The 25719-nt window shown below is 54.2% G+C and overlaps 11 protein-coding genes across 11 annotated transcripts; 7 read left to right on the forward strand and 4 right to left on the reverse strand.

The window, feature by feature from the left end:
• Positions 1-487: 487 nt before the first annotated feature.
• A1O7_06614 (uncharacterized protein) lies at positions 488-1857 on the forward strand (the record flags this gene model as incomplete). The annotated part of the gene is made up of 3 exons (XM_007760615.1): positions 488-502; positions 567-1090; positions 1143-1857. The coding sequence occupies 3 exons, from the start codon at positions 488-490 to the stop codon at positions 1855-1857; spliced, it is 1254 nt and encodes a 417-aa protein (XP_007758805.1).
• Positions 1858-3597: 1740 nt separating this feature from the next.
• On the forward strand, positions 3598-4968 carry A1O7_06615 (uncharacterized protein; the record flags this gene model as incomplete). Its single annotated transcript, XM_007760616.1, has 2 exons — positions 3598-3762; positions 4081-4968. The coding sequence occupies 2 exons, from the start codon at positions 3598-3600 to the stop codon at positions 4966-4968; spliced, it is 1053 nt and encodes a 350-aa protein (XP_007758806.1).
• Positions 4969-5633: 665 nt separating this feature from the next.
• Positions 5634-6017, reverse strand: A1O7_06616 (DnaJ like subfamily C member 19; the record flags this gene model as incomplete). Its single annotated transcript, XM_007760617.1, has 2 exons — positions 5634-5915; positions 5967-6017. 2 exons carry the CDS (start codon positions 6015-6017, stop codon positions 5634-5636), a joined length of 333 nt encoding a protein of 110 aa, XP_007758807.1.
• A 745-nt stretch (positions 6018-6762) lies between these two features.
• A1O7_06617 (uncharacterized protein) lies at positions 6763-8999 on the forward strand (the record flags this gene model as incomplete). Its single annotated transcript, XM_007760618.1, has 6 exons — positions 6763-6927; positions 6983-7480; positions 7534-7771; positions 7825-8208; positions 8271-8657; positions 8806-8999. 6 exons carry the CDS (start codon positions 6763-6765, stop codon positions 8997-8999), a joined length of 1866 nt encoding a protein of 621 aa, XP_007758808.1.
• A 1811-nt stretch (positions 9000-10810) lies between these two features.
• Positions 10811-11242, forward strand: A1O7_06618 (uncharacterized protein; the record flags this gene model as incomplete). Its single annotated transcript, XM_007760619.1, has 2 exons — positions 10811-11055; positions 11098-11242. 2 exons carry the CDS (start codon positions 10811-10813, stop codon positions 11240-11242), a joined length of 390 nt encoding a protein of 129 aa, XP_007758809.1.
• Positions 11243-12144: 902 nt separating this feature from the next.
• A1O7_06619 (uncharacterized protein) lies at positions 12145-14497 on the forward strand (the record flags this gene model as incomplete). The annotated part of the gene is made up of 3 exons (XM_007760620.1): positions 12145-12664; positions 12716-13550; positions 13609-14497. The coding sequence occupies 3 exons, from the start codon at positions 12145-12147 to the stop codon at positions 14495-14497; spliced, it is 2244 nt and encodes a 747-aa protein (XP_007758810.1).
• Positions 14498-15136: 639 nt separating this feature from the next.
• A1O7_06620 (uncharacterized protein) lies at positions 15137-17017 on the reverse strand (the record flags this gene model as incomplete). The annotated part of the gene is made up of 6 exons (XM_007760621.1): positions 15137-15259; positions 15317-15954; positions 16014-16088; positions 16182-16576; positions 16635-16807; positions 16868-17017. 6 exons carry the CDS (start codon positions 17015-17017, stop codon positions 15137-15139), a joined length of 1554 nt encoding a protein of 517 aa, XP_007758811.1.
• A 1496-nt stretch (positions 17018-18513) lies between these two features.
• A1O7_06621 (uncharacterized protein) lies at positions 18514-19380 on the reverse strand (the record flags this gene model as incomplete). Its single annotated transcript, XM_007760622.1, has 1 exon — positions 18514-19380. The coding sequence occupies one exon, from the start codon at positions 19378-19380 to the stop codon at positions 18514-18516; it is 867 nt and encodes a 288-aa protein (XP_007758812.1).
• Positions 19381-19940: 560 nt separating this feature from the next.
• A1O7_06622 (large subunit ribosomal protein L24e) lies at positions 19941-20585 on the forward strand (the record flags this gene model as incomplete). The annotated part of the gene is made up of 2 exons (XM_007760623.1): positions 19941-19945; positions 20000-20585. 2 exons carry the CDS (start codon positions 19941-19943, stop codon positions 20583-20585), a joined length of 591 nt encoding a protein of 196 aa, XP_007758813.1.
• Positions 20586-20873: 288 nt separating this feature from the next.
• On the reverse strand, positions 20874-22643 carry A1O7_06623 (uncharacterized protein; the record flags this gene model as incomplete). Its single annotated transcript, XM_007760624.1, has 5 exons — positions 20874-20961; positions 21013-21502; positions 21551-21816; positions 21870-22406; positions 22459-22643. The coding sequence occupies 5 exons, from the start codon at positions 22641-22643 to the stop codon at positions 20874-20876; spliced, it is 1566 nt and encodes a 521-aa protein (XP_007758814.1).
• Positions 22644-23617: 974 nt separating this feature from the next.
• A1O7_06624 (uncharacterized protein) lies at positions 23618-25257 on the forward strand (the record flags this gene model as incomplete). The annotated part of the gene is made up of 2 exons (XM_007760625.1): positions 23618-24099; positions 24147-25257. The coding sequence occupies 2 exons, from the start codon at positions 23618-23620 to the stop codon at positions 25255-25257; spliced, it is 1593 nt and encodes a 530-aa protein (XP_007758815.1).
• Between the last annotated feature and the right edge of the window lie 462 nt (positions 25258-25719).

The raw sequence follows: 25719 nt of genomic DNA on the forward strand, positions 1-25719 counted from the left end.
ACAGCCACGATCATCGATCGGCAAACCACGCTATTCACCCGCTGCGCGCAAGTCACGAAGCAAATTCCTAATAAAAAGTCCACTGAACTATTTCCGCTGTTCCACGCTCGCGCTCACGCTCCCACTCCAACAGGGCGAGGTCGCAGGCCACTCGCTCACTCACTCACCTACCCTCACCTGCTGGACCAACGTTCCCATTGGAAAGTAGTTTTGGGAGTCTACTATACTCGAGTCCACCGTGACAGGTCGATCTATCCCGTCTTTCGAACAGCTGTTCTGTTCCTGCAGTTGCCCGCTCCGTCGGTTCCCCCTCGCGCTCGTCAACCCATCGAATTCTCGCGGCATCCCCACCCCACAACACACAACACACAAAGCTCCCTCTCACCACTTTTTGGTCACCATCGTTTCTTGACGGCTCTCAAGTCTCAAGACTGTCTACGGTTTTGAGCTCGGGAGTCGTCTGACACTCACCCTAAACATTCACAACATGGCATCCTCAAAAGTGAGTCGAGTCATGGCCCGTTCTCGACCAAGTGCCCGTGCTGACTTGTCTTTTCTAAACGAAGGAGCTGCCGACTTCCCGTCCAGCTTCTGGCAGTTTTTCCTCGAGGCACCCTTCGACAGGCAGTCGACAACACTCCCACTCTGTCTCACTGTCTGCTACGAACCCTTCCCACCGAGTCAACCGGCGGAAAAGTGTCAACGCCGGAGCCTCTAGCACCGCCCAAGCAGCCATTGCTGCCGCATTGAGAGACCAAGGCGAATTGGCCGGGATGCCCATACAACACCATCGGAGGAGTATGGGGTCCAGGAAGACCGCAGAATCTCAGTCGATGAGTGGTAGACCAAGCATGCACTCGTACTTTGACGCCGCAGCCCGTGCAACTCCTGGCCAAGACAACGATGCCCTCGACGATAATTCCAACGATGAGGACAACCAGTCTTCGTCCAAGAACCTCAAGAGCCGGAACAGAAGGGCAAGTGAGGGCTCATACCTTATTAAGGGCGAGGGCAAGAAGTCTGCGGCAGAGCTGCGGTGTGATACCTGCGGGAAGGGATACAAGCACAGCAGCTGCCTCACCAAGCACTTGTATGTTTTTCTAGAGGCCTGTCCACACTTTTACTAATATCCGGAATGTCAGATGGGAACATGATCCAGCATGGGCAATTACGTCTAAACTGCTGATCTCCAAGCATCAACAAGTCCAATTGCTTGAGGCAGCCTCGGTGTTGTGTAACATGACAGTGGAGAACCCGACAGCTACTCAGTTCGAGCTCGAGACCGCAGCGGTCGACCCAAGCGAAGACTCCTCTGCGTCGCCAGGTTTCTCGTCGTCCGAAATGCAAGACGAGCTCAGCTCGGTGGAGACCACACCCCCTCCCATGAGTGAAGCAGCATACCCTGTTCCGAACTCGAAGCGATTCAGTAGCAGCAGCAATGGCTTCTCGCGTTCCTATCGATCCGTTGCGTCCAGCTCCTATGCTGAGAGCTTCCACTCACCAGGTCTGCCACCTCACCGACTCTCCGGCGTCGACTTCCGTCCGAGCACCTCCGGGACCGACGACGGTACTCTGGCCGCTGCCACGGCTGGGCTCTCGTTCGGCAATGGGACGCCTCGTACAAAGCCATCCTATCTCGGTGCTGACGTGCCACCTGTACCACCATTGCCACAACAATATCAATCTTTCAACAGCAAGTCATCTGACAGCACATTGACAACTGTATATAATCCGCTGCTGCAGATGCGTCCTCCTACCTTGACACAAAACCTCTCTGACGAGCGCAATTACCGAGATCGCAGCGACGACAGGGACATTCACATGGACGACGACGAGATGTTCAGGATGGATCAGTAATGGCGTATGATTTGACCGAGCCAGCGAGGCAACCACGTCCGCCCATTAACTCCGACGACGGTTATTTTCGACACTCATTTAGGAAGATTTTCCGGCATCACTTTACTTATTATGTGTATTTCTTGACTACGAAAACCCCAGAAAACAGAAAAGGCCGGGTGCAGGATTCAGCGCTATGCAGTTGAAGGGCGTCTTTCGTGCGAGGGCTTGAGGACGAACGGGATCGGAACGATGACACCTACATCTTGGAGAAGAAAATCCATATTAACATCCGCGCTCCGCAAGACAGATACCTAAAAGCACCGATGAGTCGACTCATGCACGTGCTACGATGTCGACGAGGTTAAAGTGAGTGGGACTGTCGGGCCTGTGCGTTGAGCAGGATACATTTACTATAACGGAATGAGTTTCATTGACATGTACCAGCGCACGGGCGGCGTGGATATGCTTTTCGTCAGCTGGAGAACACTTCCGTGAATTGAATCGTTGTTTCCCACAACGTGGACTTTGGCATCTTGTGTAGTAAAAACTGCACACCTCTAGTCCGACGTGACAATCAGCTCACAGGTCAAATCGCCCAAGGCCCTAAACAGTCAACCCCACCGTCTGGGATCGGCAGGATTGACAAGATCTCATCCATTGCGTGAGGTTTGTAGCGCGATCTTGGAATGGCCCGCAGATGCGTAGCCTTCGCCGGCGCTGTGCTGATCAGGGGCAATTAACCTTTACAATTGATCTTATCCGGCGAGAGGACCCGGTGATTTGCATCGACGCTTACTCGTACGTACACGTTTGCGCCTTTCTGGTGATCTTGGGTGTTTGATGATGTAAGTACGCGTATATTTTGCATGGTACCTACATGGTGACACCTGGTGACAGCGATCAGCGACACGCATGATGACTTTGCTGCTCCAGTCATTTCGAGATCCTATGCGGATCATCCCGAGGTACTCCTTACTCTTTCCAATCTTGGAAATGAAACTCTCATTAGTATGTTGAACCCGGCAACTCTCAGAAAACCCAAGTCCACACGCTCCACTGAGTAAGATTCAAGCAAGGTGCCACGCTCACTCCGAGAGCCTCGCTGTTGTGTCGCGGACTGTGTACATCGATATGCAGCGGCCTCTGGCGCGACAAGCCCCAGCACCGAAGTTCACCCAGGCCGAGGCCATGAGAACGAGTGACGAGCTGAGCTGAGGTTCATAACCGATTCAAGGTACTGCGTACAAAATAGGAAGCCGTCGTTCTGTCTATATGACTGCGCGTCCCTTTCTTGTTCTTGTCATATGCAATAATGACCTTGTCCTGCTTGCGACCACCCGCACCATGCGAGTTACAGCCGGGTGCTAATGGTAGCGCCGATGACGTACAGACACAGCTTAGAGCCGGGCTAATTCCTTCTCATGAAATCATGCAGCCTCGACAATCTTGCATCCTGATCTCATTTTCGAAGCCACGATTGCTGTCCGACTCCATCACGCTTGCAGTAGACTCGTTTGATATCCGAAGTTCGTGTTAGACCCTTCCCAAGCCTTCCATCTAGCATTGCCGTCCTTCCTCAGCCTCGCCAGCCTCGTCGGGTCCCGTCGCCGGTCCGGTTGGCACTTGTTCTTCAGCTGACATTACATCACGGGCACGCGACCTTCTCACACGATCGCTTCTCAAGCGCACTTTCTCCACAAAGCGTCAAAGTGTGCTCTCAATCAAGTTACCGTCGCTTTTGATTATCAAGGCCGTGCCATGCCCCTCAAAGCCGCGGAAATTATCTCCTACCCGGCGTTCAACACAGTTGAATGGGAGTTACCGCCTACCAAGAAGGGCTATACTGAGGTCGCGAAAGAACGGGCTGGAGGTCCGATCAAGCTTTACTATGAGATTCATGGACAAGGAGATGTCAAGCTTGTAGTAGGTGCCTCCATATTCTCGAGCAGCTGTTTACCTTGTGTGCAACGAAGCAGCCTCGCTGCTGTGAAGGACCTGCTGAAGGGGAGGTGCCTGAAGGCGACGGGAGCCCCATGCTGGCCGAGACCTGATGGGCTCTCGGGCACGAATGGGTTGAGACTGGCTAAGTAATGCATCGACCCTTTTCGTGAGAGGTGGTTGGAACAGAAGCTGCGGAACAACCCAGGCCCAGCACCGGCGGCAATGTCAGCACCTGCAATGTGTTTGCCTATCGTAGGTCTCGATTTCTACCACATTCTCATCTGACATTTCTTTCCGTAGTGGATAATGGGCCTGGGCGCGTTCCGCACAGCATGGAAGCGCCAAACCAAGTACTTCGGCCACGACCGGTCGAGCCGATACTCCTGCCTCATCCTTGACAACCGTGGCATGGGCCTCAGCGACAAACCGTCCTGTCGCTACTCGACCTCTGAAATGGCCCGCGATGTGATCGAACTGTTGCAAGTCGCCGGCTGGTTGCCGTCACCGCTACCGTCTTCAACCGCATCCACAAACCCCTCCCCTCCAAGCCGGGCCTTGCACGTCATAGGCATCAGCATGGGCGGCATGATCGCGCAGGAACTCTCCCTCCTGATCCCCGACTACATTGCTTCTCTTGCCTTGATCTCCACGGCGCCGCGCCTGGTGCGCACGATCCCGTTCATCGAGAACCTGCGCAACAGGATCAACATGTTCGTCCCGCGGGACATTGACGTGCAACTCGACGAGATCGCGCACCGCTTGTTCTCGGACGAATGGCTCGCCCAAGAAGATACCGAGAATGAAGACCCGACGAAGAATTTCCCCACGAATCGTGATCGGTTTGCCGCTGGTGAACTGCAGAAACGGATGGATAAAGCGGGCTTTACGCGCAAAGGGTTCACACTCCAGGCGATTGCGGCGGGCTGGCACTACAAATCCGCCGACGCCATAAAACGGATAGGCGACGTCGTGGGGAGGGAGAGAATCTGCGTCGTGCATGGCACGCAGGATCGTATGATTGATTTTCATCATTTTGGCATGTTGAGGGACCAGCTTGGGGGGGAGGCCGGAGGGGCGCATTTCGAGGTCTGGGAGGGCAAGGGGCATGTCCTCGTTTGGGAGGTTGAAAGCGAATTCAATGCGTTCCTGGAGGGATGGTTCGAGAAGTGTGAGCCGATGGCGAGGTGAAGTTCTGACGACTTGTTATGCGTCGTCAACGGGTTATCATCCGGGCCGTGATGAATAGCTACTGTAAAGGGAGTGGACTCCGTGACCCTATAGCGGACATGATGTATATTTCGTGTTGTGTGGTTCCGGGCAACTGTAAGCTACTTCACGGTTCCTTGAGCATTATGTGTCCGACTACCGTTTCCCTCTCGGTGCCGAGGAGATCCGTCTGAGCTCTAGGAGGGTACATTGTCTTTATTCGATAGGAGACCAGAGTTTGACTTGGAGTAAGACCTCTGAGGTTTGATGACAGACATTTGGAGATTGCTTCCCATGTCTCGGGTCCCAGTCACATATAGAGGCTGATGCCCTCTCAACCTAAATGGAAGGAATCATATCATGAGAAAGTCCTCTGATCCCGTCTCCTCCTGTTCTTCCTTTCTCCCCCTGGGACCGAAAGAGTTCCACATACCATATCCATAGCGAGAGGAGATAAAGTCTTAAGTCTCCAATGATGCCCGACCAGCTCAAAGTCTTATGTATCGCCAAACGAATCCGAGAGCAGATGAAAATCCGCTATGCGCTGTCCATCCGCATCAATCCGGTTCCAAAACACCTGCGCTATGCGTTGCAAGGATGACGATTCCGCCCAGCTTATAATGTACATTCTTCGAAGTCAGCCGGCCTCAAGTTCGGGGCCCTTCTCTTTCCAGAAGCTCTTTCGCCTCATTCACCTTACTTGCCAAATACGGGCTTCCCCCTCGATCCGGATGATTTGACAGCATGAGTGCTCGATGATTCTTGCGTATTTTGTCTTTCGTCAATGTGCGTTCGCTCAGGTCGAGGATCAACGACGCTTCTCGTTTCGTCATCTTCTGCTCGAAGCCACCTTTGTAAAAAGGCCGGCCGAGTGCGTTGAGGCCATTGGGATTGCGGTAGCGGCGGAAGGCGACGAGGCCGGCGCGGCCCTGTGGATTACATTAGTACAGAGCGAGAGAAGAGAGGCAAGAAAGCCGTACGAAGAATGCTGCAGCTGCGATGCCAACACCGATGGCTAGGGTGGACGCCATTTGTGGATGGGGTATAATATGTTGTAGAAGCCGAGGAATCAGGCTGAGCGAGAGAGGCGAGCGAGAGGCTCTCAGAGGAGTGCTGGGTCGATAGCGAGGATGTTTGACGGACGTGTGTGCTTGTCGTGTCGTTGTCGCATGAAAAAGATTCGCCGTCCGGAAAAGGCCCCGGCTATGTTGCTCTATCGGGCGGTGCCGATGGCGCAGGCGAGACAGGCAAGACTCGCCCGTCCGGTGCGTCGCGCCTTTAGTTGCCATAACGCGAGTCATGTGGCCCCATGAACTATCGGTGACTATCAAACGAACCGTCAACAGGACAGCTAGCCGACCTGCCCGCTTGCCTCAACAACAGCTCTGGTTTGCTCACTCTAGGGCCCTCCTTCTCGCTTCCTTGGGCAGATCCTCCCTCTGATTTGGCTATACTGCATGATGCGTGCTGTCTCGGAGCAATTCGCGCTGCGTGTGGGCGCAGGTGACAGGCTGACCCTGCATAAGCTAAGTTATCGGTCCAATGGTGCCAGCACGAACACGTTGTCACTCACCATGAGCAATGGTACCGACAACCAGATTCTTCGACGTACAGGTGGGGAGATCATGGCGAGTGGGACGGGGTTTTCCCAGTTCCCGAGGCGTAAGGGATCTAATCCCTGAAGATTCCACGTTACACAGCTTTTGTTTCCATTCCCCAAGTTTCTGTGTCGTGATTGTCGCGCAAAACTTCTGTTTGGTGAGCCAGGTGCAAAGCATGCATGTTGCTATCATTGGAGCCGGGCCTGGAGGCCTAGTGACTCTGAAATACCTCCTTGAAGCCAGTCAGCGGTTCCACGTTGCGCCGATCGAAGCCAAACTCTTCGAAGCCCAGGATGGCATTGGAGGCACCTTCCGCTACCGCACATACCCGGAAGGCGAGGTGAGCTTATATCCCTTCACCGCCATAATGGCTGACAGCACTGACCCCCATACAGATGGTGTCGTCGAAGTTCTTGACTACCTTCTCTGACTTTAGGATTCCCAAGGGGCGCTATCCCAGTGGCGACAACGATTTTCTCCAGCTTGAAGACTATGTCGACTACCTCGAGGACTATGCAGACCACTTCAAGTTACGGCCACATATCAACTTGAACACCAAGGTGACGAATGTACGACGGGCTAAAGGCGGTAATGGTCATGTCGTCACGTACTCTTCACCGGACGGAAGGACTGAGGAATGGGCCTGCGATGCGGTTGCGGTGTGCACGGGGCTGCACGTGGAAACCGTTGTGCCGAGCATTCCTGGGATTGAGAAGGTGCCGACAGTGCTTCATTCCTCGCAGTACAAGAGCCGGGAAATCTTCAAGGAGGGCAGCAATGTCGTGATTCTCGGCGTGGGGGAAACGGCAATGGACATGGCCTACTTTGCTGTGACTTCTCCCGTCAAGACAGTGACGCTTTCCCACCGAGGCGGATTTGTCCTGGCACCAAAGGTAAGCGGTGTATTTCCGTATGGCAAGCTCGTTAGATGACCAATCCGTCGCAGCATGTCGAACGTTTTGTCGTTAATGGCGAGCAAGAACCAGAACATAATGCCTCTCCAATTGATACGAACTGGAACAGTCTGTTTGACACGGCGTATGCGCACCCGAAGCTGAGGAATCACCGGTGGCAATGGCTTTTCTACGACTGGTGGACCAAAGGCGCTTGGATGTTGCTCAACAATACGCGTTATGGTTATGGTCAGCATGCTGCGATTGTTAAAGGCTATCACATGTCTCAAGGTGTGTATTCTTCCGCATGCCCGAGGTCCTCCCCCAGGCACTGACCACACCAGTCCTCTTTGTCAAGTCCACCAGGATACAGCCGTACTTCAATACGCGTTATCACACGTACGGCAAATTCGGTCAGTGGAAAAACAGCAAGATCGACCTTCCCAGGATCGAACAGACCGAGCGGAGCGTCGAATTCGCTCCATGGCCCGAGTATATTGACGACGAAGGCATTATCCATTTCAAGAAGAACGACTCCGTAGAGTCAAAGTACATCGAGACCGTGAAGATTAAGCCGGATGTCCTCATCTTCGCGACAGGCTACAGTCACTTGTCGTTCCCGTTCTTGAGCCCGGGGTATCCTGATTCCAGAGATGCTAATGTTCGTTCTCTCTGGAAAGAGGGTGACGAGACCATTGCGTTCATAGGCTTCATCCGGCCCCAGCTCGGTAAGTTTCCAATCGCCCGTGTCCTCATAATTACTACCCTGCTCACCACGTACTCATGCCAGGCGCAATTCCACCGCTTGCAGAATTCCAAGCCCAGCTCTGGATCCTCCGAATCCTCAACCTCCTCCCCGAGTCGAACCTGCGGCACCTCTCCCCGTCGTACGACCCGGACGCCGAAGAATGGTACAAGTTGAAGCCCCGAGCCGGCGCCCGCGTCCGCCACGGCGTCGATCACGAATCTTACGCCTATCAGCTCGCCCTGGACATGGGTGCCGCACCGTCCATCCTCGACGTCCTGAAGTACGGTAGAAAAGTCTTCATCGCATGGGCCTTTGGCGCCAACTTCAATACCAAGTTTCGGCTCGTTGGCCCCTGGAAATGGGATGGGGCGACAGAGATCATGAGGACCGAGATGTACGGGTTGATTAAAAGGAGACCGGTCTTCTGGGGTGAGTGTCTCGTCTTGCCCATCTCTCTTTTCTCTCTGAGCTGTAGAACCCCGAGTGACCGGCCTGGAGGAAATGCTTCCACAAAGATATTTATGCTCGCTCGTTGTTTCTACCTGCGCACACTGACACAACTGCACCCTCAAAATAGGTCACATCATGCTCAACGCTCTGCCAATGGGGATCTTCGCCCCCCTCAGCCTGCTCTACTGGATCTTCTACACCTTTTTCGAGCCCTTCCTGAAGCCGTTCCTGAAGCCGCTGCGCTTGCTTGGACTGTCTAGAACCCCTCCGAAACATCGATACATCAACGGCCACGCGAGGACGCCGTCCAAGCAGGTCTGATGCCACGCGGATGGACTGACTGACTGGCTGACTAAGTACATACACGCGTACTCCGTACATATATTCGGAATGGACATACAGGCCTACACCCATCTACATACATACCTACATACGTGACGAACCGTGACGACTAAGACGATCAACAGGCGAAGACGGCGTATCGGACCCTTAGAATGGCAAACCAAGTCGCGCATGCATGTGGCTGTCCGTATCATTTATATGGATCTAGCGTATCCTCTCACAATAGTCATTGTTCAGAATGAAGAGCACGCCCAGTGTAGGGCAGGCAGGTGGTTTGCTTTGCTTAGTCTAGGATAATCGGGCTTATAGCTAGCGATAGTGGCAATACCACTATCGCGATCCTGATCCAGCATCCGACATCAGTGATCACAGCCGGTGACAGTACCTGTGCGCATTTGTATTGTCCTCACCTCAGAGACATTAGACGTAGGAGAGGCATTAGGGATACTGGTAGATGAATAGATGGCGAGGCATTGATGAGGTGGCGGTGAGATGGCAGTGAGGCAGCATGGCATGTGTATAAGGAGAGGCTCGATTCACCTCTTTGGCGCCCTTACGCGCAACTACAGTAACGCGCCCTCCAGCGTTCTTTTCATCTCTCACCACTCAGTATCAGCTGTCCTTAACACAGGACTAGTTTCTATTGCATATACAGTTTTTCGTTATCTCTCAGACCCCTTTGGTTCATTGATATGCTCCGTTTCTCATCGACATGTTCCACGTGAAGCCGGGGCCTGGACCTTCGCCTAGGCCCGAGATCTCAAACTGGACGTGCACCTCGCTTCGAGATGCTCTTGCAGCCAACCAGACATCGGCGCCGAGCATTGCTGCCAATGCCGCTACAGGCACAGGCGTCTTTCGGGAACCTATCCTCCCTCCCTTCGCGAGGCAGAATTTTGGTACGGGTGGCAGTGCAGCAATCTTTGAATCCATGCTCGTAAGTTGACTCTATTGCCACTCAAATCAGGCAAGCCCGCTTCCAGCAGTGTCGACACAGTCGCAGTGATTGTGGAAGCTGGCTGCTGTAACGACTGATCGAGGCTTCGAAATCATGTGGCGGATGCCTGGGAATACAATACGAAGCCCTCAGGCCAATCATGCGCTGGATTCTGGCCTGCTCCGACCCTTCCGGCTTCAACCTTGTCTCTTCGGCCACTCAGGACCCTCCGACTAGCCCCTACACGTTTACGAGTTTTAGATCGCACACCGGTGCTCTTGTAAAACTGCGAATTACGGGAATCTTTGAGGAACTTTTGCTACTTGGTGAGTCAGTCACAAAGACCAGCTCGTTTCTAGCTTGTTGCAAACAGGGGAATGCCAGAAGTGAAAAATGGTTGCCCATCCCTGTAGTACGACAGCACCTCGCAAGTCATTTCGAACACGTCTTGCACTGTGCAGCCGAACACGGCTCTGCCCTGGCGGACATTCTTGGCCATCGAGCCAACATCTATTCTCCCTTGCACGGCTAACCAACCTGCGTCACTGGAGAAGTATTTGGGGGCAGTCTGGCTGAACTATATTGGGACAGGAGGTAATGGTACCCCTGCCTGCATGTTGCCCAGCCGTGGTCTGAAGGAAAAGTCTCGGGCGAACTGGTAGGACTCACAATTGCAACAGGAGAGCCAGCCGCCATCGGTCTCAAGAATACGAAGTTCGTGAGGAGGTATCGCGATAGGTATAAGTGTCGGATCTCCTACGCGCTCAGCCCACCTACTATCGACCTTGAATTCATGCACAGGCACATACCACAGAGCACCTTGGGCAGAGAAGTGCACACCCAAAAGAACAATATGGCGAGATTCATTTACCAGCTGAACCTGATTCTTGTGCTACTGCTCACCGCTCTCCAACCGACCCTGGTCAGCTCTGTCGAACTCTCGGACTTCGACGGCATCCCCATCGACGACCAGCAGATTTTCGAAGGCACGATCATGCGTGCGGGCGAAAGTGTCATCTGTAACTCCAAGCAGAACCTCATCCACAACCTCGAGCAGCTCTCATTTTACCTCAAGGCCGATTGCCAAGATCGCAACAGGTCAGCCGTCGGTTGTTCATGCTGGCCTCCGAGATGCGCCAGGTCATGCACCCCTACTCGCGCGTGCTGCGCTCAGAACACCACGGCCCTGGTTGCGGAGCTAGAAGGGTTCAATGCCTTCTATGCGCTCCATTTCAAGGAATTGTTTGGTGGTGCTCCACAGAAATGCGCCCAGCTGGAGGAGTGAGCTGTAGCTGGTGGTCGAAGCGATGGACAGGAACTACAAATGAGCATATAGTATGGTGCAACTCGAACGCTGGTCTGGAAGGGTGAAATCCAAAGTCTAGCGAAGACTTGAACATAGTCGAGGCTCTCAGAAATCTCCAGTCTCTCGTCCAATAGCAGCGGTGACTTGTCCTGTCCCGACTGAGGCCCTGGCAGCGGCAACGGGCAAGAATCGGGGCGGACACGTTAGTCGCGTCACACAAAATTGTCCGACGCCAGTCATTTGAACACTGGCTCTCCGCCGGTCTCTCACGTTCGTATTCTGTCTCCCTATCATATTGCGACCCCAAGAGAAGAAGAATGCGTGTCTTGAGCCCGCAGCAGCTGCAAGCTGGTAACTTCGGCGATTTGCTGTGACGCCTTTCCAGCGCTTCTCGTACCTGCGCAGGGCTGCGGTTTGTGCTCCTTCGCACGCCGCCTAGCCAAGCAGCCAAACATCCAAGCACTCGGCCATTACACCAAAGGAAAGTAATCTCAGGCGACGCTGCCCTTGGTAAGTCGTCATGCGGACCACCCGTGACTCAGTCGATCGGATTCGCTGGCCGCCGACGCTATCGATAGGTTCGTCTGCGGCTCATCGACCACTGCCATCCTCGACGACCTATGGCTGCCTACCGACGTCCAGTTGCCTTGCAGCATCTCAGCGTTTGAAGATACCGGACGCGTCCAAGGGGTAAGGAGGCACTTGTGTCAGGACTTTATCAGGGAGGTGTTTCTTCGTGATGACGCTTTTAGGGGAATAGGACTTCAAGGTGCAAAATCATATACTATAGCATGTTTGCAACTCCCGCCTCTGCCCTGATCCGCTGCCACTGCATTCAATCCGCGCCTCTGGTTGCCATCCCGCGCCTGTGAGTTGGGGTAATGCAGAGCCAAGATAGCCCGCCTCGACATCTGAGGAATGTGCCCGGCTTCCGAGATCTTCGTATCGGCTCGCCTACCAGCTGGCGCTCCTCGCTCCATCGCAGACAGCTGAACGGTGAAAGTCACAGTGACTTATACGAGCTGCTCGACACCTTGAACACAGAATCCGATCAGAACACAACCGCAGGTCATCCAGACACCCGAGTGGAGAACGGCCAGCTCTATGGGGAGCCTATCTATGCCGAAACTATTGTGGGCCAGCCTGCTGTTCCTCGATCGCAGCGCCTGGTAGGCAGCTCGGAGGAAACTCTGACAGCACAGCCATTTCGGCGCGCTGCAATATGGAAAGAGCTCTGGTTTCCTCTGCTGTGCATACACGGCTCGATGCTACTCATTCTAGGTACGCTGGCTGTCCTAGTTTCGGTCTACCGAGTGAAGCCTCAGAGAGGTCTCTTCTTCGACCCCATCGGATGGACCGACAGCAGGCAAAGGGCCTATATACTACTCAACGTCCCCGCAAGTATGACAGCCTCTCAGCTTTGTAGATGAGAATCGCTGACAACTACTCCAGCATGGTTGACGTTCGTTACGGGACGAGCCACACAGATCGCGGGCCTTCTCTCGGGATTCCTCATGCAACTGTGGACTTGGAAGACGGCACAATCGATGGCCGAGGCTTCCAAGTTACCGAAAGCCGATGAATTACCAACTCCATATCAACTCAGCTTGCTGATAGGAATGCTCCTGGCTTCTCCTGACAGACTGCGACGATACGTTTCATATCGATGCTTCCGGCAGCAACGAAAGAAGGCACCACGCTCTCCCGGGCTTCTTCTCCAAGCCGGGCTCATGCTCAGTGTTTGCTTCCTCATGGCGACTCTGATGTTCAGTGCTGATACCTTGGTGCACTACACGACGGAAACGATCCAGTACGACCAAGTGAGAGTGGACAGCATTGTACAGGGATCCGGGCGCGGCTTATCTGAGCAGTGCCTGTCTGTAAAGAGGGAAGAGAATTTCGGGTTTCCCTGTTCGATCAACAACCTCATCTCCAATGAAGCATTCCTTGCCGAACATAACGAGATGCTCTTTCTGTACCACAACAGCTCACAGACCTCGGAGATTCGAGTCGTCGCATCCGACGTCGGCGACATGGCACTCCTGCTTCCCAAAACTCAAAGTCTCTCACCATATGTCGACTACCGTGCTTCCACGATCGGCATTACCTCGCAGTGCAAGCCTGTCACCACGTCGTGCAACTTTGACGTCTGGGGTCCCGAGGATTTGTACTCCGGCTTCTACTGCAGTCCCAATTTCTGGGGTTCCCTGGGTGGATCCGAGACGAACGTTTCTGTGCCTGGCACAGACTATCCTGCCTTGGCGTTCAAGGTCGATTCCAATATTCTGTGAGTTAGTACCACGCATGGTTTGCGTCTGCTCTTGCTGATGACCTGTCCCACGTAGGCTGGCTTTCTTCATGGACGAAGGTCTCACCGAACCCTACAACCCCTTTGGATACAACCCAGACACGGGCGCCCCGGATCCAAACATCCCGCTTATGCCCGACAGCCAACTTATCAATAAAGTCTACGTTGCCTTCGCCACCAGATTTGCATCCACCGCCGTCCTCGCCAACGCCGACCTCTCCCTCGACGCAGGCTTCTTCAAGGGTCCGAATCCCGTTTACGACAGCGTCATCGCATGCAGCTACCAATCTCTCCATGTCGAGTACAATTGGTTCAACGGTTCCATCAGGGACTTGGAGACCACTCCGGCACCGAACGGAACGATCTCGGAAATCTGGCACGGCGGGCACATTTCGTCCTCGGTCTCCGGCACGAGCGCGACGCTACAGACGATCCTCAAACAGGCCGCCGTGCAGAACTCGAGCACGGCCTTTGCGCAGACGTGGGCAAGCCTATACTCGCCTGTCATCATGGCCACTATTGGCGGCCTGAGTTCCCCTCGGGCAAACCTGCTACAACAGACTCGGGTACCAATGTTAGTCATCAAGGTTTCGATTCCTGCGCTAGTGTTCTTGGGCTGGTGCTGTCTCGCGTACATCGCGGTGGGTTGTACCCTGGCCGTGCTTGCCGTGCGGACCGCGTCAAGAGGAGACGTGCGCGACGCCAAAGTCAGACTGACGCTGTTCGGACTCGTCGCGTGGGCCGTGGCTGCGGCGGGACGACGGGGACATGGCGGTGGTGGCGGGCTCTTACCTCGGGAGCAGGATATCGGGGAAGAGGACGATAGAGTGGGATTACTGCAGGGTCGGGACGGTAGCTTTTACTTCAAGGTGATCAGCGGTGGTGATAAGGATGCGAGAACGCGGATCAATCCGTCTGCATGCTAGCAGTGGTTGGAATCGTTGTTAGTGGAATGCTGCATGGAGACATTCTGCCGTGCATCCAGTTGCCAGTACTGTCTGATATGTTGTATGCTATAGTGAGGTATGTGACTTTAAGCAGATAATTACTTTTACTTCTCAGGGTATTCTTCTTGTTTGCGGAGGATCGAGGTGTCACTGTCACACAGCGCTTCCCAGCTGTTGCCGACGGTGGCATGGTCGAGATTCACGTGCACGACGCCTCATCATGCGTTTACACAGTCTGTAGTCAGGGCTTGCTTGATCTCGACTATTATGGAAAACGCAGGAGGCTCGGAGCCCTTCGAGGAGACATGTACCTACCTGCATTGGAGCATGTCGTACTCCGAATGGGACGACTTTTCGACGTTGATTGGTTGGTCCCTGCACTTGGTAACTACTCTAGATGGGGCAAACATCCAGCGCCGTTGGTATTCTCATTGCTTACTTTAGATGAACAACCTCAAGAGTCAAAGGACCAATGATTGGTCTTTGCATTCCTCACTTCTGAGATTGACAACTTCTCGGCTTGAATGGTATGATGTAATCCACGGTCTCTACCGGTACTTCCAAGGTCGACAACCTTCAAACGTCATTGGTATGTATGTATGTGAATGAATGATTGAACTACCCATCCTGCCGCCCTTCACAAGTAGCCACGGGCCCTGTATACGTCCTATGCGCCGAGAGGGCGTAGTTGACAGCAGAGATCAGCATGACGCCGGCAAATATGACTATCGCCCAATTCATCTGCAGCCAGCATGTCAGCACAACACGAATCTACTGATCGGGCGGTATTCAACTTACCTCATCGGCCGTAGGCTTCCAGTAGATGGGCCAGAATGCCCAAAAGAATGCAAAAATCGCGTACACCAAACCCAACGTGTTGACCGCAGTACCCCGTCTCCCCAGGCTCCAATACACAGGCGGCAATGTGCTCGGGTGGACGATCCTCCGCCAGAGCACACAGGCGATGCTAATCGCGTACGTGGCCATCAGCGCCACGATGGCCAAGCTGATGATGGCGTTGAACGCGACCGGGGAGCCAAGGTAGATCAACGACATGACGACCGTGTATCCCCAGGTGACGAGGCAGCTATTGGCCGCAACATTCAACCGGGGATTCACCCTTTTCAACCACGTCGGGAAAGGCATGCCGTTATCCCTGGCGAATGCAAATAGCTGGCGGCTCGTGGAGGCGAAGCAGGACACGGCGATCATAAACACCAAGATGAACATGATGGCCGTGATGGCTTGGGCGCCGGCCGTAGACAGCGAGTTCTGCAGGATCCAGACAAAGGGGAAGGTTTCGCCGACTGCGGCCTCGACATCGGTCATGGCGAAAAGAAAGACCAGCAGCATCGCGAACGCGAGGGGGATGTTCAGCATGTAGGCCCAGAACATCGTCTTGGGTGTCACGACGCTGGCGTTTTTGACTTCCTCGGCTTGATATCCATGTCAGTGCTTGCCCCGGGCTTGCCATTTTATGGTCGCTGCAACTTACAGAGGTGAGCAACTGCGTCGGAAGCAAGGACGTTCCACATGGCTGGGACCTGGCCGACCATGACGGCGAGTCCCACTACGCACCGTGTCAGCATGTGCTCACAAGAGTTAAACCCCCGGGCGCCATAAATCACCATGGCCCCCAGGGTTTCCACAGAGGGCGACCTACTTAGCGGATAGTTGCCGCCGTTGTTGGTAAAGGTGGTGAAGACCTCCTTCGCGTCATTCTTGGGTGAAGCAACAGCGACCGTGATAAGCACGACGAGAAAGGAGGCAACGTGCAGCGTAACAAACACATTCTCCAGTAACGCAAGCTTCTTTGCACCCAACACATTGATGGCTGTCACGATACTTCCGATCAGAATACTCGTAAGGGCCGTATAGTAGTTGTGGATCTCGAAGTCGGGGTTCTGTAATTGCACAAGGGCGAAGATAAGTTGTGCAGCGAACATGCAGTCTGACGCAACGAAGGACTCCCAACATGTCGAACTGAGCCATCCGGAGGTGTAGCTCAAGGCTTTTTGATAGCGTCGAGGAGCAAATTCGCTGACCCAGTGGTATTGTCTGTCCAGCGAAGTCAGTCTGACTATGGTACCAGGTGGTCGTGGCAGAATCCACTCACCCGCCAGCTGTTGGTGCCATGGAAGCCATCTCGGCCAGACTGAGGACGATGAAGAACTGTCCGGCTATGATCCAGGTATAACTCCAAAACATGGTCGACGTGCCACCGTCGACAAGCATCTGGAAGTTGTTCAAGGCAACAAACTCCGTGAGCCTGCAGTTAGTCCTCGATTGCTCGTCGGGTGAGGGAAGATGAACATATCAAGTGCCCATGGTGCAGGATGTGAAGCCAACACTGCTGATCCAATTGAAGTTTCGACTAAACTCCTGTTTCTTGCCCATTCTGGCCATGTCCTTGTCATCTTGATCAAATCCATCGCTACCAACGTCGGTCGCGAATGGTTCGCCGGCGGCACCAGCTTGTTTCTCTTGAGCAGGCTCCATAGGGGGTCCTCTTGGAAGGACACAGGACAAGGAAGAATTTCAGACCGACAACACTCCGGACGAAGGCGGCGTGGGGTTGCGATACAATAAATAACGGCCTAAGTCGGTAACAATGGGGGTACGGAGTATCGTGGTCTGGAGCTTGGCACCGTCCCGTGTATCCAAGGCCAGAGAGAAATGTTGCGGACGTGCTCGTAGCGGTCAAGCTTCGAAAGATAAGAATCTCGGGAGTTGTCCGCAAGCATCCCTGCTGCACCAATCGATTGGGCCACCACTGGTAAGCTCTAGGTAAGCTTCGTAGATAGAGGCACCACAAACTAAGACGAATCAACCCGCGTGCACCGACACATGACAGGGTGCACAAGGCGTCACCCATGGCACCGGTAACCAACGGCGAGATAGGGGGAACTTACCGTTGCCACTTGCCGATTCGTTACGCGAAGGGAGTGACAGATAGAGTGAAGGGTGCCATGTTCTCGGAAGCGAGGTTCATGAAACAGTGACTCGTGCCCAGCAGATCACGCCAAATCAGCCCAGCATGTCCCAGGCAGAGGATGCGGCCCCCAAATGTACGCTGGACACGAGGCATACTTTTTGTTAGCGCGACACCAGTTCTGGACTGCACTGCGCCATCACAGAGCCGCGCCAATTGCTGTAACCGTTATATATCAGTGCACTGACTTGGAATCACTGAGGCTGATGGTATGTTAGTGAAGCCGTCCGCATGGGCAAGACACCACACGTCTTTCCAGATATCGCGGACGTGCTCGCCGAGAGTGTCTTCCCACCAGAGAAACCTAGCCAGGCAACACCTGAAGATCTCCCAGCTGATGTTCTGGTCAATCACCGTTTTGACCAGTTGCCGCAGATACCACTCTCGGTGCATCGTGGCCTCGGATGCGACCGCTCCCATGACAGTTGCCCAGAGTATCAGCTCTCGATAGCGAGTATCAGTATCAGGACTGTGAGCAGCGTTGTAGGCTGCTAAGGGTCTCCAGAGCTGCGCGGCTAGTCGCTGTCTGACTCCGGATGTTTCCGGCGCGGGGAAAAGAACAACGTCGCTGTATATCTGCAAGGCGAAGCGACAGATCTCGGATATCCAGCAACATGCGTCGTGCGGAGAGCTTGAATGGTCCGCAGGGCATTCCAGGCTGTATAGATCATGTTGGAAAACAATCGCCAGTAGGGCAAGCTGGGGAAAAGTTAGGCAGCCCTGTCCCGCACGGCAAGATTGATCCAGTGCAGAAGTGATTTCGCCGGCCCTGAGGGCCAACTTCACAATCTCGGGGTGGCGTTCAGCCAACATTTTCCAGCCACTTCCCATGTTGAAGCAAAGCTCAGCTGCCTCCCCGTCGAAGGAGAGTTGACAACCGTCAGAAGCCTGCCGGAGATCCTTGTGCACCGGGAATGTAGGCCGAGTTCCAAGCTTCGTTGCAAGCATCGCATCGGCGCTGTCGCCAAGTTAGCATACGACTGCCACCCATGACTCCAAACGCCTACAGTGAGAGATGATGCGAAATAGCGGGCGGGATCACCTCAAGGCTTCCGCGTTGTCGAATCAAGAAGCTCAATGCTTGGAAGTGGGGAATGCAAGGCTCGAAACAACCGTATAGACGTATGGGAAACGAGTCGGCGATGGGACTCTCCGGATATCGACTGGTATATCCGGGTTTGGCCAAATCGCCGCCTTGTGCAGCCAATCTACTGAGGCAGTCGATCAGTTCGTCCGAGGGTGGGCCTCTCAGATTGGCGATACTGTCTCTGAGGATACCCAGTGCTGCGGTTTGATGCTTTAACCGAGTCGCCAGTAGCGTCTCTAAGACCTCTGGACTTTTGCTTAGAGCATAGCAGAGGGTTACCGCTGATGAGATCTGGGTATGGAATTGAAGCGGCGATTGAACGGCGAGCATCTTGCAGTGCGTGATGTGGTTGGTCAGCGTCGCGCTACTCAGACCAGGGCTGTTCTTGCGCCAGATGGTTTCCATCATATACTCGAGGCTGTCGCGGGCGATGGGTGGTAAGGCTTGGAGACCATCATTCGCGAATGGGTCGACTGTCCCCTGACCTAGAATCATCATCGGCCTCGGGAGCGTTATGGGAATGATTGATTCGTCGTCGGGATCTGGTGGGTTGGTGGTATGCATAGTGCTGGCAGCCGCTTTCGCATTCAGCTGTTGTTTTACACTGGCACGGTGTTCGGCCCTCGTATTGAGCACTGCGGCTCTCTTGGACCATTTGGTCACCGCCGCCTGGGCGGACGACACTCTTGCGGCGTGTGAGCGTACGGCAGACGCTTGCAGTTCGCGTTCCCTCGCAGACTGTCGTGGCGAAGGAACAAGCACAATCGTAAATTCACGCGCCATCAGATGTGACCGGTGCACGGTGTAGCCTGATTGTGGGTTTCCGGACTGAACGAACCTCCGACGCTGGCAGCACGTCTAAGGTCCCACATGGTCATCCACGACCTCGACGGTGGGAAAAGCAAAGGCGTCTTGGGGCCGAAGCAATCGATAGGGACGGGGTCCACGAAGCACCAGGGAAGGCAGGGTCCAGAAGGCTTGCAGCTTCCATGACCTGCGTCAGGACCATGTCAAGGAAGAGGGAAAAGCCGCTGAGCTGAAGTTGATAATTAGTCAAAGGCCGCTGTAGAGATGTGGGTGAGAGGCTTTTGCCATATTCGGTCATTTAGTCGGCCAATTAGAGCCGTGCATAAGCCAACCAATCGGAGGAGCCCGTGGTGGGGCAGGATTTTTCGCGGGCTTCACAAAGATTTTGAGGAAAAGGTGAATTCGCTGCCTTGCAGTCTGGAACACCAGCACGCTGCCCAAACACTGGTCCTATTCGTGGCAAATACAGTGGCTCTCGACATTCTGATTGTCTTGCGAAATCATCCCATTCTTGCCTTTCGGCTGACACCGCAGCCATGAGGTGCGTGTCACCCCATCGTACTCTGAATTAATTTTCTATATTGACTCATCTCAGGATCGAAACCTGCCACCTCTGCTCCCGCCCGGTGTACCCCTCCAAGGGCATCACCTTTGTCCGGAACGATGCCAAAGTCTTCCGATTCTGCCGCTCCAAATGCCACAAGAACTTCAAGATGAAGCGCCAGCCCCGGAAATTGAAGTGGACAAAGACGCACCGCGCGCTGCGCGGCAAGGAGATGATCGTGGACCAAAATCTGCTGCTGGCACAATTTGCGAAGAGGCGGAACGCCCCCGTCAAGTACGATCGCAATCTGGTCCAGGCGACGATCAAGGCGATGGAGCGGATCGAGGAGATCCGAGCGAAGAGAGAGCGAGTGTTTACTAAGCGACGATTGAGTGGGAAGGCGCAGAGAGATGCGAAGAGGAGGCAAGACCTCAAGGTCGTGGCCGAGGGCGAGCATCTTATTAGGAAGGAGCTGGCGGATCTGGAGGCCGCCAGGGCGGAAATGGAACCGATGGTGGCGCAGGTCCGAGCAGAGATGGAAGCAAGCAGAGTCGTGGGCGAAGAGAGAGTCAGACAAAAGAGGAAGAGGAAGATGCTTGTCGGAGGCGGTACCGAGGAAGAAATGGATTTGGATTGAACCTCACGCTCCTTTTCAAAGATGGAGTGTACGAGCACTATGAGATTACGATACCCAGGGCGTTAATTACTGGTGTCTGGCGATGCGCAATGAAGGGTTTCAATGGATAGATGGAATAGAGAACGTCGTCCGTTGACTCTGGTATATTTGCGGCAAACCTAGTGGGACAATTCAACTTCAGCCATGCAGATACTGTCACCCCAAAAGTGTAGAGGAACGAGCTCTCTATCGAGCCTCGTACCCAGATGACTGCTTTGTAAAGACCCTGAGGCCGCCTCATTCTGCATTTCACTCCATGACCACATAGTGCTTGAAGTCCCTGGTCTTGACGTTCCGCTCGAACATGATGTCCACTTCCTGATAAGTCCTTCCTTTCCTAAGTACTGTCAGTAAGTGGCCAAAAGGACAAGACACAACGGTAACCCACAGTTCAGGCACACGGAAGTACGACCAAAGCAAGCACAAGGCAGCGAGTCCACCGAAAAAGAACCCAAGCTTGCCTCGCATGTTGGCCTGGTCGGGGTTGATCATGTACGGGATGGCGACCGTCATGACGATTCCGGCCGTAGCTTGAACGGCCGTGGCAATTGCGATCGTCTTCCCGCGGACTCGAGTCGCAGACACTTCGCACAGCAACACGAAGCACACGGGCCCGATCGACAGGTCGTAGATGAAATTCCAGATCAGCATCAGCACGCTTTCCGCCCATTTGATGCCTGGCCTGTTGTCGTAATTGGGTGCACAGTCCAGAATGGCGATGATAAACTGGAGGACGGCCAGCAGCGCAAGGCCTGTATTGTAGATCCTCCGCCGACCAAAGTATATCAACAGGACCCAGGAGAAGCACGTGCCAAGGAAACCGAGGGCGAGGAAGCCCACGCCCATGTTGAAGGCTTGGTCGTCCGGGAGGCCCGCCACTAGCGGATTGATGGTCAGCTACGTATTGGAGATTGGAAAGAACGTACGAGTGAAGAAGTAGGTCGCGTAGCCAACGAGATAAATGCCCGAAAGTACCTGGATGGTGTAGACCCCAACAGCGATTTCCGTGCGACGGAGGTTGATCTTCTTGAAACAGTCGACATAGGTGGAACCAGCTTCGATCTCGCGTTCGAGCCGGTCGGTCTCGATGATCATGGCGAGGGTGGGCCGGACATCGACACCGCGTGAAGCCAGGCGCTTGAGAGACTTCTCCGCCTCCTCGATGCGTCCTTGTCTCTGTAACCACCACGGACTGCACGTGTATCAGCGACGAGGTCTCTTGAAGAGCCATGATTGCAGCGTTACCTCTCAGGCGCAAATGGCAGGCCAACCAGGATGACAAGTGGCCAAAGCCATTGAACCGCAAACGGCGCACTGTACGCCCAATGGCTGTCAATCTTGTGGGTTCCAGCAATGACCCCGTTGGCGATGAGCTGTCCCGTGACGAAGCATATGTTTGTGCACGACGTGAGCACTCCTCGCAGCGCCAACGGGCACACTTCCGAGGCGTATGCGGGCGCAATGACCGCGTAGCTCCCCAGCACCAGACCACCAAGCAGTTCGCCTGCCAACAGCACGGGTAGTGACCGAGCAAAGAATTGAATGAAGACGAAGCCCGTGGTAAGGAGGACGCATGCGCCAAAGGTCTTCTTGCGCCCGAACCATTCCAGCGGATAAGCCGCACAAAATGCACCAACCACTTGTCCGATGGGGGAACCCATGCTCAAGCCGGTCTGCCACGGCGCTGAAACGATGTATTTTCCATTATACAGATAGCCAAAGTCACGTTGGAACGCTGAAGTGGCATACAGCTGGCCCAGGAGCTGTGGGTCAAACGCACACCTGGTCCGACCGTTATCGACCTGCTTTCTACACTCAAGTCTGATTCACTCACATGATAACACCGATCGAAAAGAAGAGGGACCATCCAACAGCCATCGGGTAGAGCTTGACAGCCTCCCAAAAGGAGAGTTTGTGCTCACGGTCAGCAGCCGCCCGCGCTTCGGCATTGATGTCGTCAATTGACGCGGTGGCAATGAGCGCCGCGGGGTCTTTCCGGGTTTCGAGGTCCTTGTCCATGTCTGCGACTCCTCCCATGAGTGTTCCTGACCATGCGCAGTGAAAAAGGCAATGAAGCAAAGTACGGGCAAACAGTGGTAGGCGGGGGGTTGACCCTGATGAAAGGCTCTTCCTCGTGTACAAGCGTTATCAAGAACGATAAGAGCAAGTAATGGCCTCCATCAGGCTACGATAGAGCTCTTGACCCCTCCTGGTGGTAACGAGCTACCAGTGCCCGCGGCTACTGGCCAGTGTCGGGGTTGGTCCCATCGGCAGCAGGATGCATCAAAAATTGGCTGCGTCTTGGCCACGAGGTAAAGCTTAAGCAGGAAAGGCTCACCGTTATCTACCCGAGACTGATTCGACTGCAGTCCTAGAAGCGGTTGCTGCTCGCTAGGCACTTCAATGCCGTCCATCCTATCGTGTCTTGGTGGAATCAGGGTATGGATGGCCAGACTCTTAGCGAGAGCCAGGTCGCTGCGCCGTTTCCGGGAAGAGAAAGGAGAGAACCCCAACTCTGGTTGCGTGCATGCTCAGTCGGGGATCTGCGAAGGCTGGGATGTGCATGGGGGTGGGATGGCAGCGCCCTATCGTTACCGTTACATTGAAAGGAGGAGAAGTTGGAATGGGAAGAGCGATACTCCGTACAGTGGAGTTGGTCGACACGCGCATATAGCACGTGATTGGCTGGCAGGGTGAGAACTGGCTACTGTCAAGCACGCAACCTCTGCACGCAGGGCCCCAGGACAAGGCTGAGGTGGCTCAGCCTTACCCCCCACCAGGGGAAACACTGAGCCTTAGTCATCACTCTAACATCAGTTTGCCGCTGTTTGGCAGACTGGGCACTAGATCGTCCGAGTCATTCTGTGAGCGTGATACCCACAATACCCAGCATGAAAATGTGCTCCAATCTAAAAGACGAGACTTTTGTAGAGATGTGCAGGCTCGTCAGCACAGGGTACCGAGTCTGCAGCTCCTACTAATACAGCGCGGACATGGCCGAGGAAGCTGTGATTTTCCCTGACCAGCCTCTGTTCATGGTGGATCGTGGATGGCAGCGACGCAAGAAGAGAGCGGGAAAAGACTTGCCACGGGCCGAGTACGAACGAGAACTTCAACTTCAACCAGCGCGTGTTCCAGAAGTTACCATCACTGTCGCCAAAGCACCTAGTAGTGCGGGATCCACGTCACAATCCACCAAGGAGAATGGCCTGAAACCAGCAAAAGGCACTGCGGCACAGCCTGTGCACACACAGTTCATGAATTATGAGCCTTCCCTGCCTAAGAAAAAGCAACAGCACGGAAAGAAAGAGCGCGCTCTGCCTAGAACCTCCAGCGCTGGCGTACAACTTTGCAATGATACAACAATGGGGCCAAGGGGAACCCCCCAGGGTTCACTCACTCTCAAGCAGTCGCTTGCTGGAACCTCGACAGCTCTTTTCTCGGTTCTAGATCCTGAAGTCAGCTCTTTCCAAGGGTTTGTCGGCTATTGTGAGTACCCACTTCCGCCAGCTTTGGGGACAGGCGAACCCCTGCTGATAACCTACGAGATCCTACCCAGCTTGCTAGTTCAATGTACCCGATCACCAAGGCAGTGGCCCTCACCCATAATCCAGTTGAGACATTCTGGTTCCCCGCTATCGTCAGAGACGAGGTCTCTCTGCACGCGATGTTATTTTCTTGCGCCATGCACTACTTTCTCGGTTCTGGACAACTGACCTTCAGAGATTCAGACCTCTTGATGAAAGCGATCCTCAGTCGACTAAACCGTAGGCTACATGAGGAGAAGTACTCGGACCTGACCATTGGGGCTGTATCGTGCTTGGCTCTTTGCGAGAACCAGCTGGGCAACCATCCGAAATGGAAAATGCATGCGGCGGGCATGTCTGAGATGGTGCGCGCAAGGGGCGGGTTTCAGACTGTCCAAGATGTGCTGCACATGAAGATCTACAGAGCGGATACAATTGGTGCTGCTGACACGCTTACCCATCCTAACTTTCCACGCCCGGCAAGAACGTCGGAGAGTCTGTTCGCGATATTGGCGATCGAGCCGCCGCCCACTCCTATAAAGGAACTACTTGTGGATCTCGGCTTGACGCAGACCGTGTTGAATGTACTTGTGGAACTATCACACCTTTGCCACGCTTTGAACCAAGCCGCGGAGACGCGAATTCTCGTCGATCCTACGGCGTTTGATGAAGACATTACATGCATCCAGCACGACCTGTTGAGATCTATCTCTCCGGAGCAGGAAGGTGCTGAGCGACTTTGCGTAATCACGGCGCTTATCTTCATTCAGACTCTGACCCGGGAGGTGCCATTCACGAGACTGTGCTCCAGCCACATCTCGAAGCAACTGAAAGAGGCGCTACCCACCCTCGACGCCAGCAAAGCACCTGCCCGACTCATATACTGGATGCTGTTTATGGGAGGCCTGGTTTCAAAGGACACGAACGAGAACGTCTGGTTCCGGAAAAGGCTGAGGGAACTCCACCAGTTACGGGATGATCTGCTGGAGTGGGAAAGCGTGAAAGCCCAGCTACAGAAGGTTTTCTGGGTCGGCGCTATGCAAGAGTCATTCGGGCTCGAACTCTGGCACGACATCGGTCCCTCGCGTCAAACAGCTTCTCAGTGAATCTTCAACGCTGCCAATTCCGGCTCAGACTTGTTACCGTCCAAGACATGTTGATGTTTATGGCGCATAGCTTCGCATACTACCATGCAAACCACGGCCTTCGCGAGGATAGAGGATCCTTGGGCGTTCGGGGTCTTGTGGTACAGTTCCCAACTGCCGGTGGTGGGCATCGGAACGTCCTTGTTATCATTGATTGGCGACCAAGAACGGCATGTGAAATTCATTCAGGCGGCCGGAAGCCACATGCGATTCTTCTTGACTGAATCCACGGCTGGACTCGGCTGTGTCTTGCGAGACCATCGCGCTTGAGGAGGGATAGATTGAGCGCTTCGGCCGTCCTATCTTGCGGTGTTTCCAAGTATTGCTCAAAGGCGCAACGCCCTTGATCATCATAATGGAAGAACGAGAAGGTCAGTGACCACGGACCGTCCTTTGTCTCTGCTTCTGCAAGCGCCTTGATAG

Source organism: Cladophialophora yegresii (genome assembly GCF_000585515.1).
Source record: "Cladophialophora yegresii CBS 114405 chromosome Unknown aczIN-supercont1.4, whole genome shotgun sequence".
Classification (NCBI taxonomy): domain Eukaryota; kingdom Fungi; phylum Ascomycota; class Eurotiomycetes; order Chaetothyriales; family Herpotrichiellaceae; genus Cladophialophora; species Cladophialophora yegresii.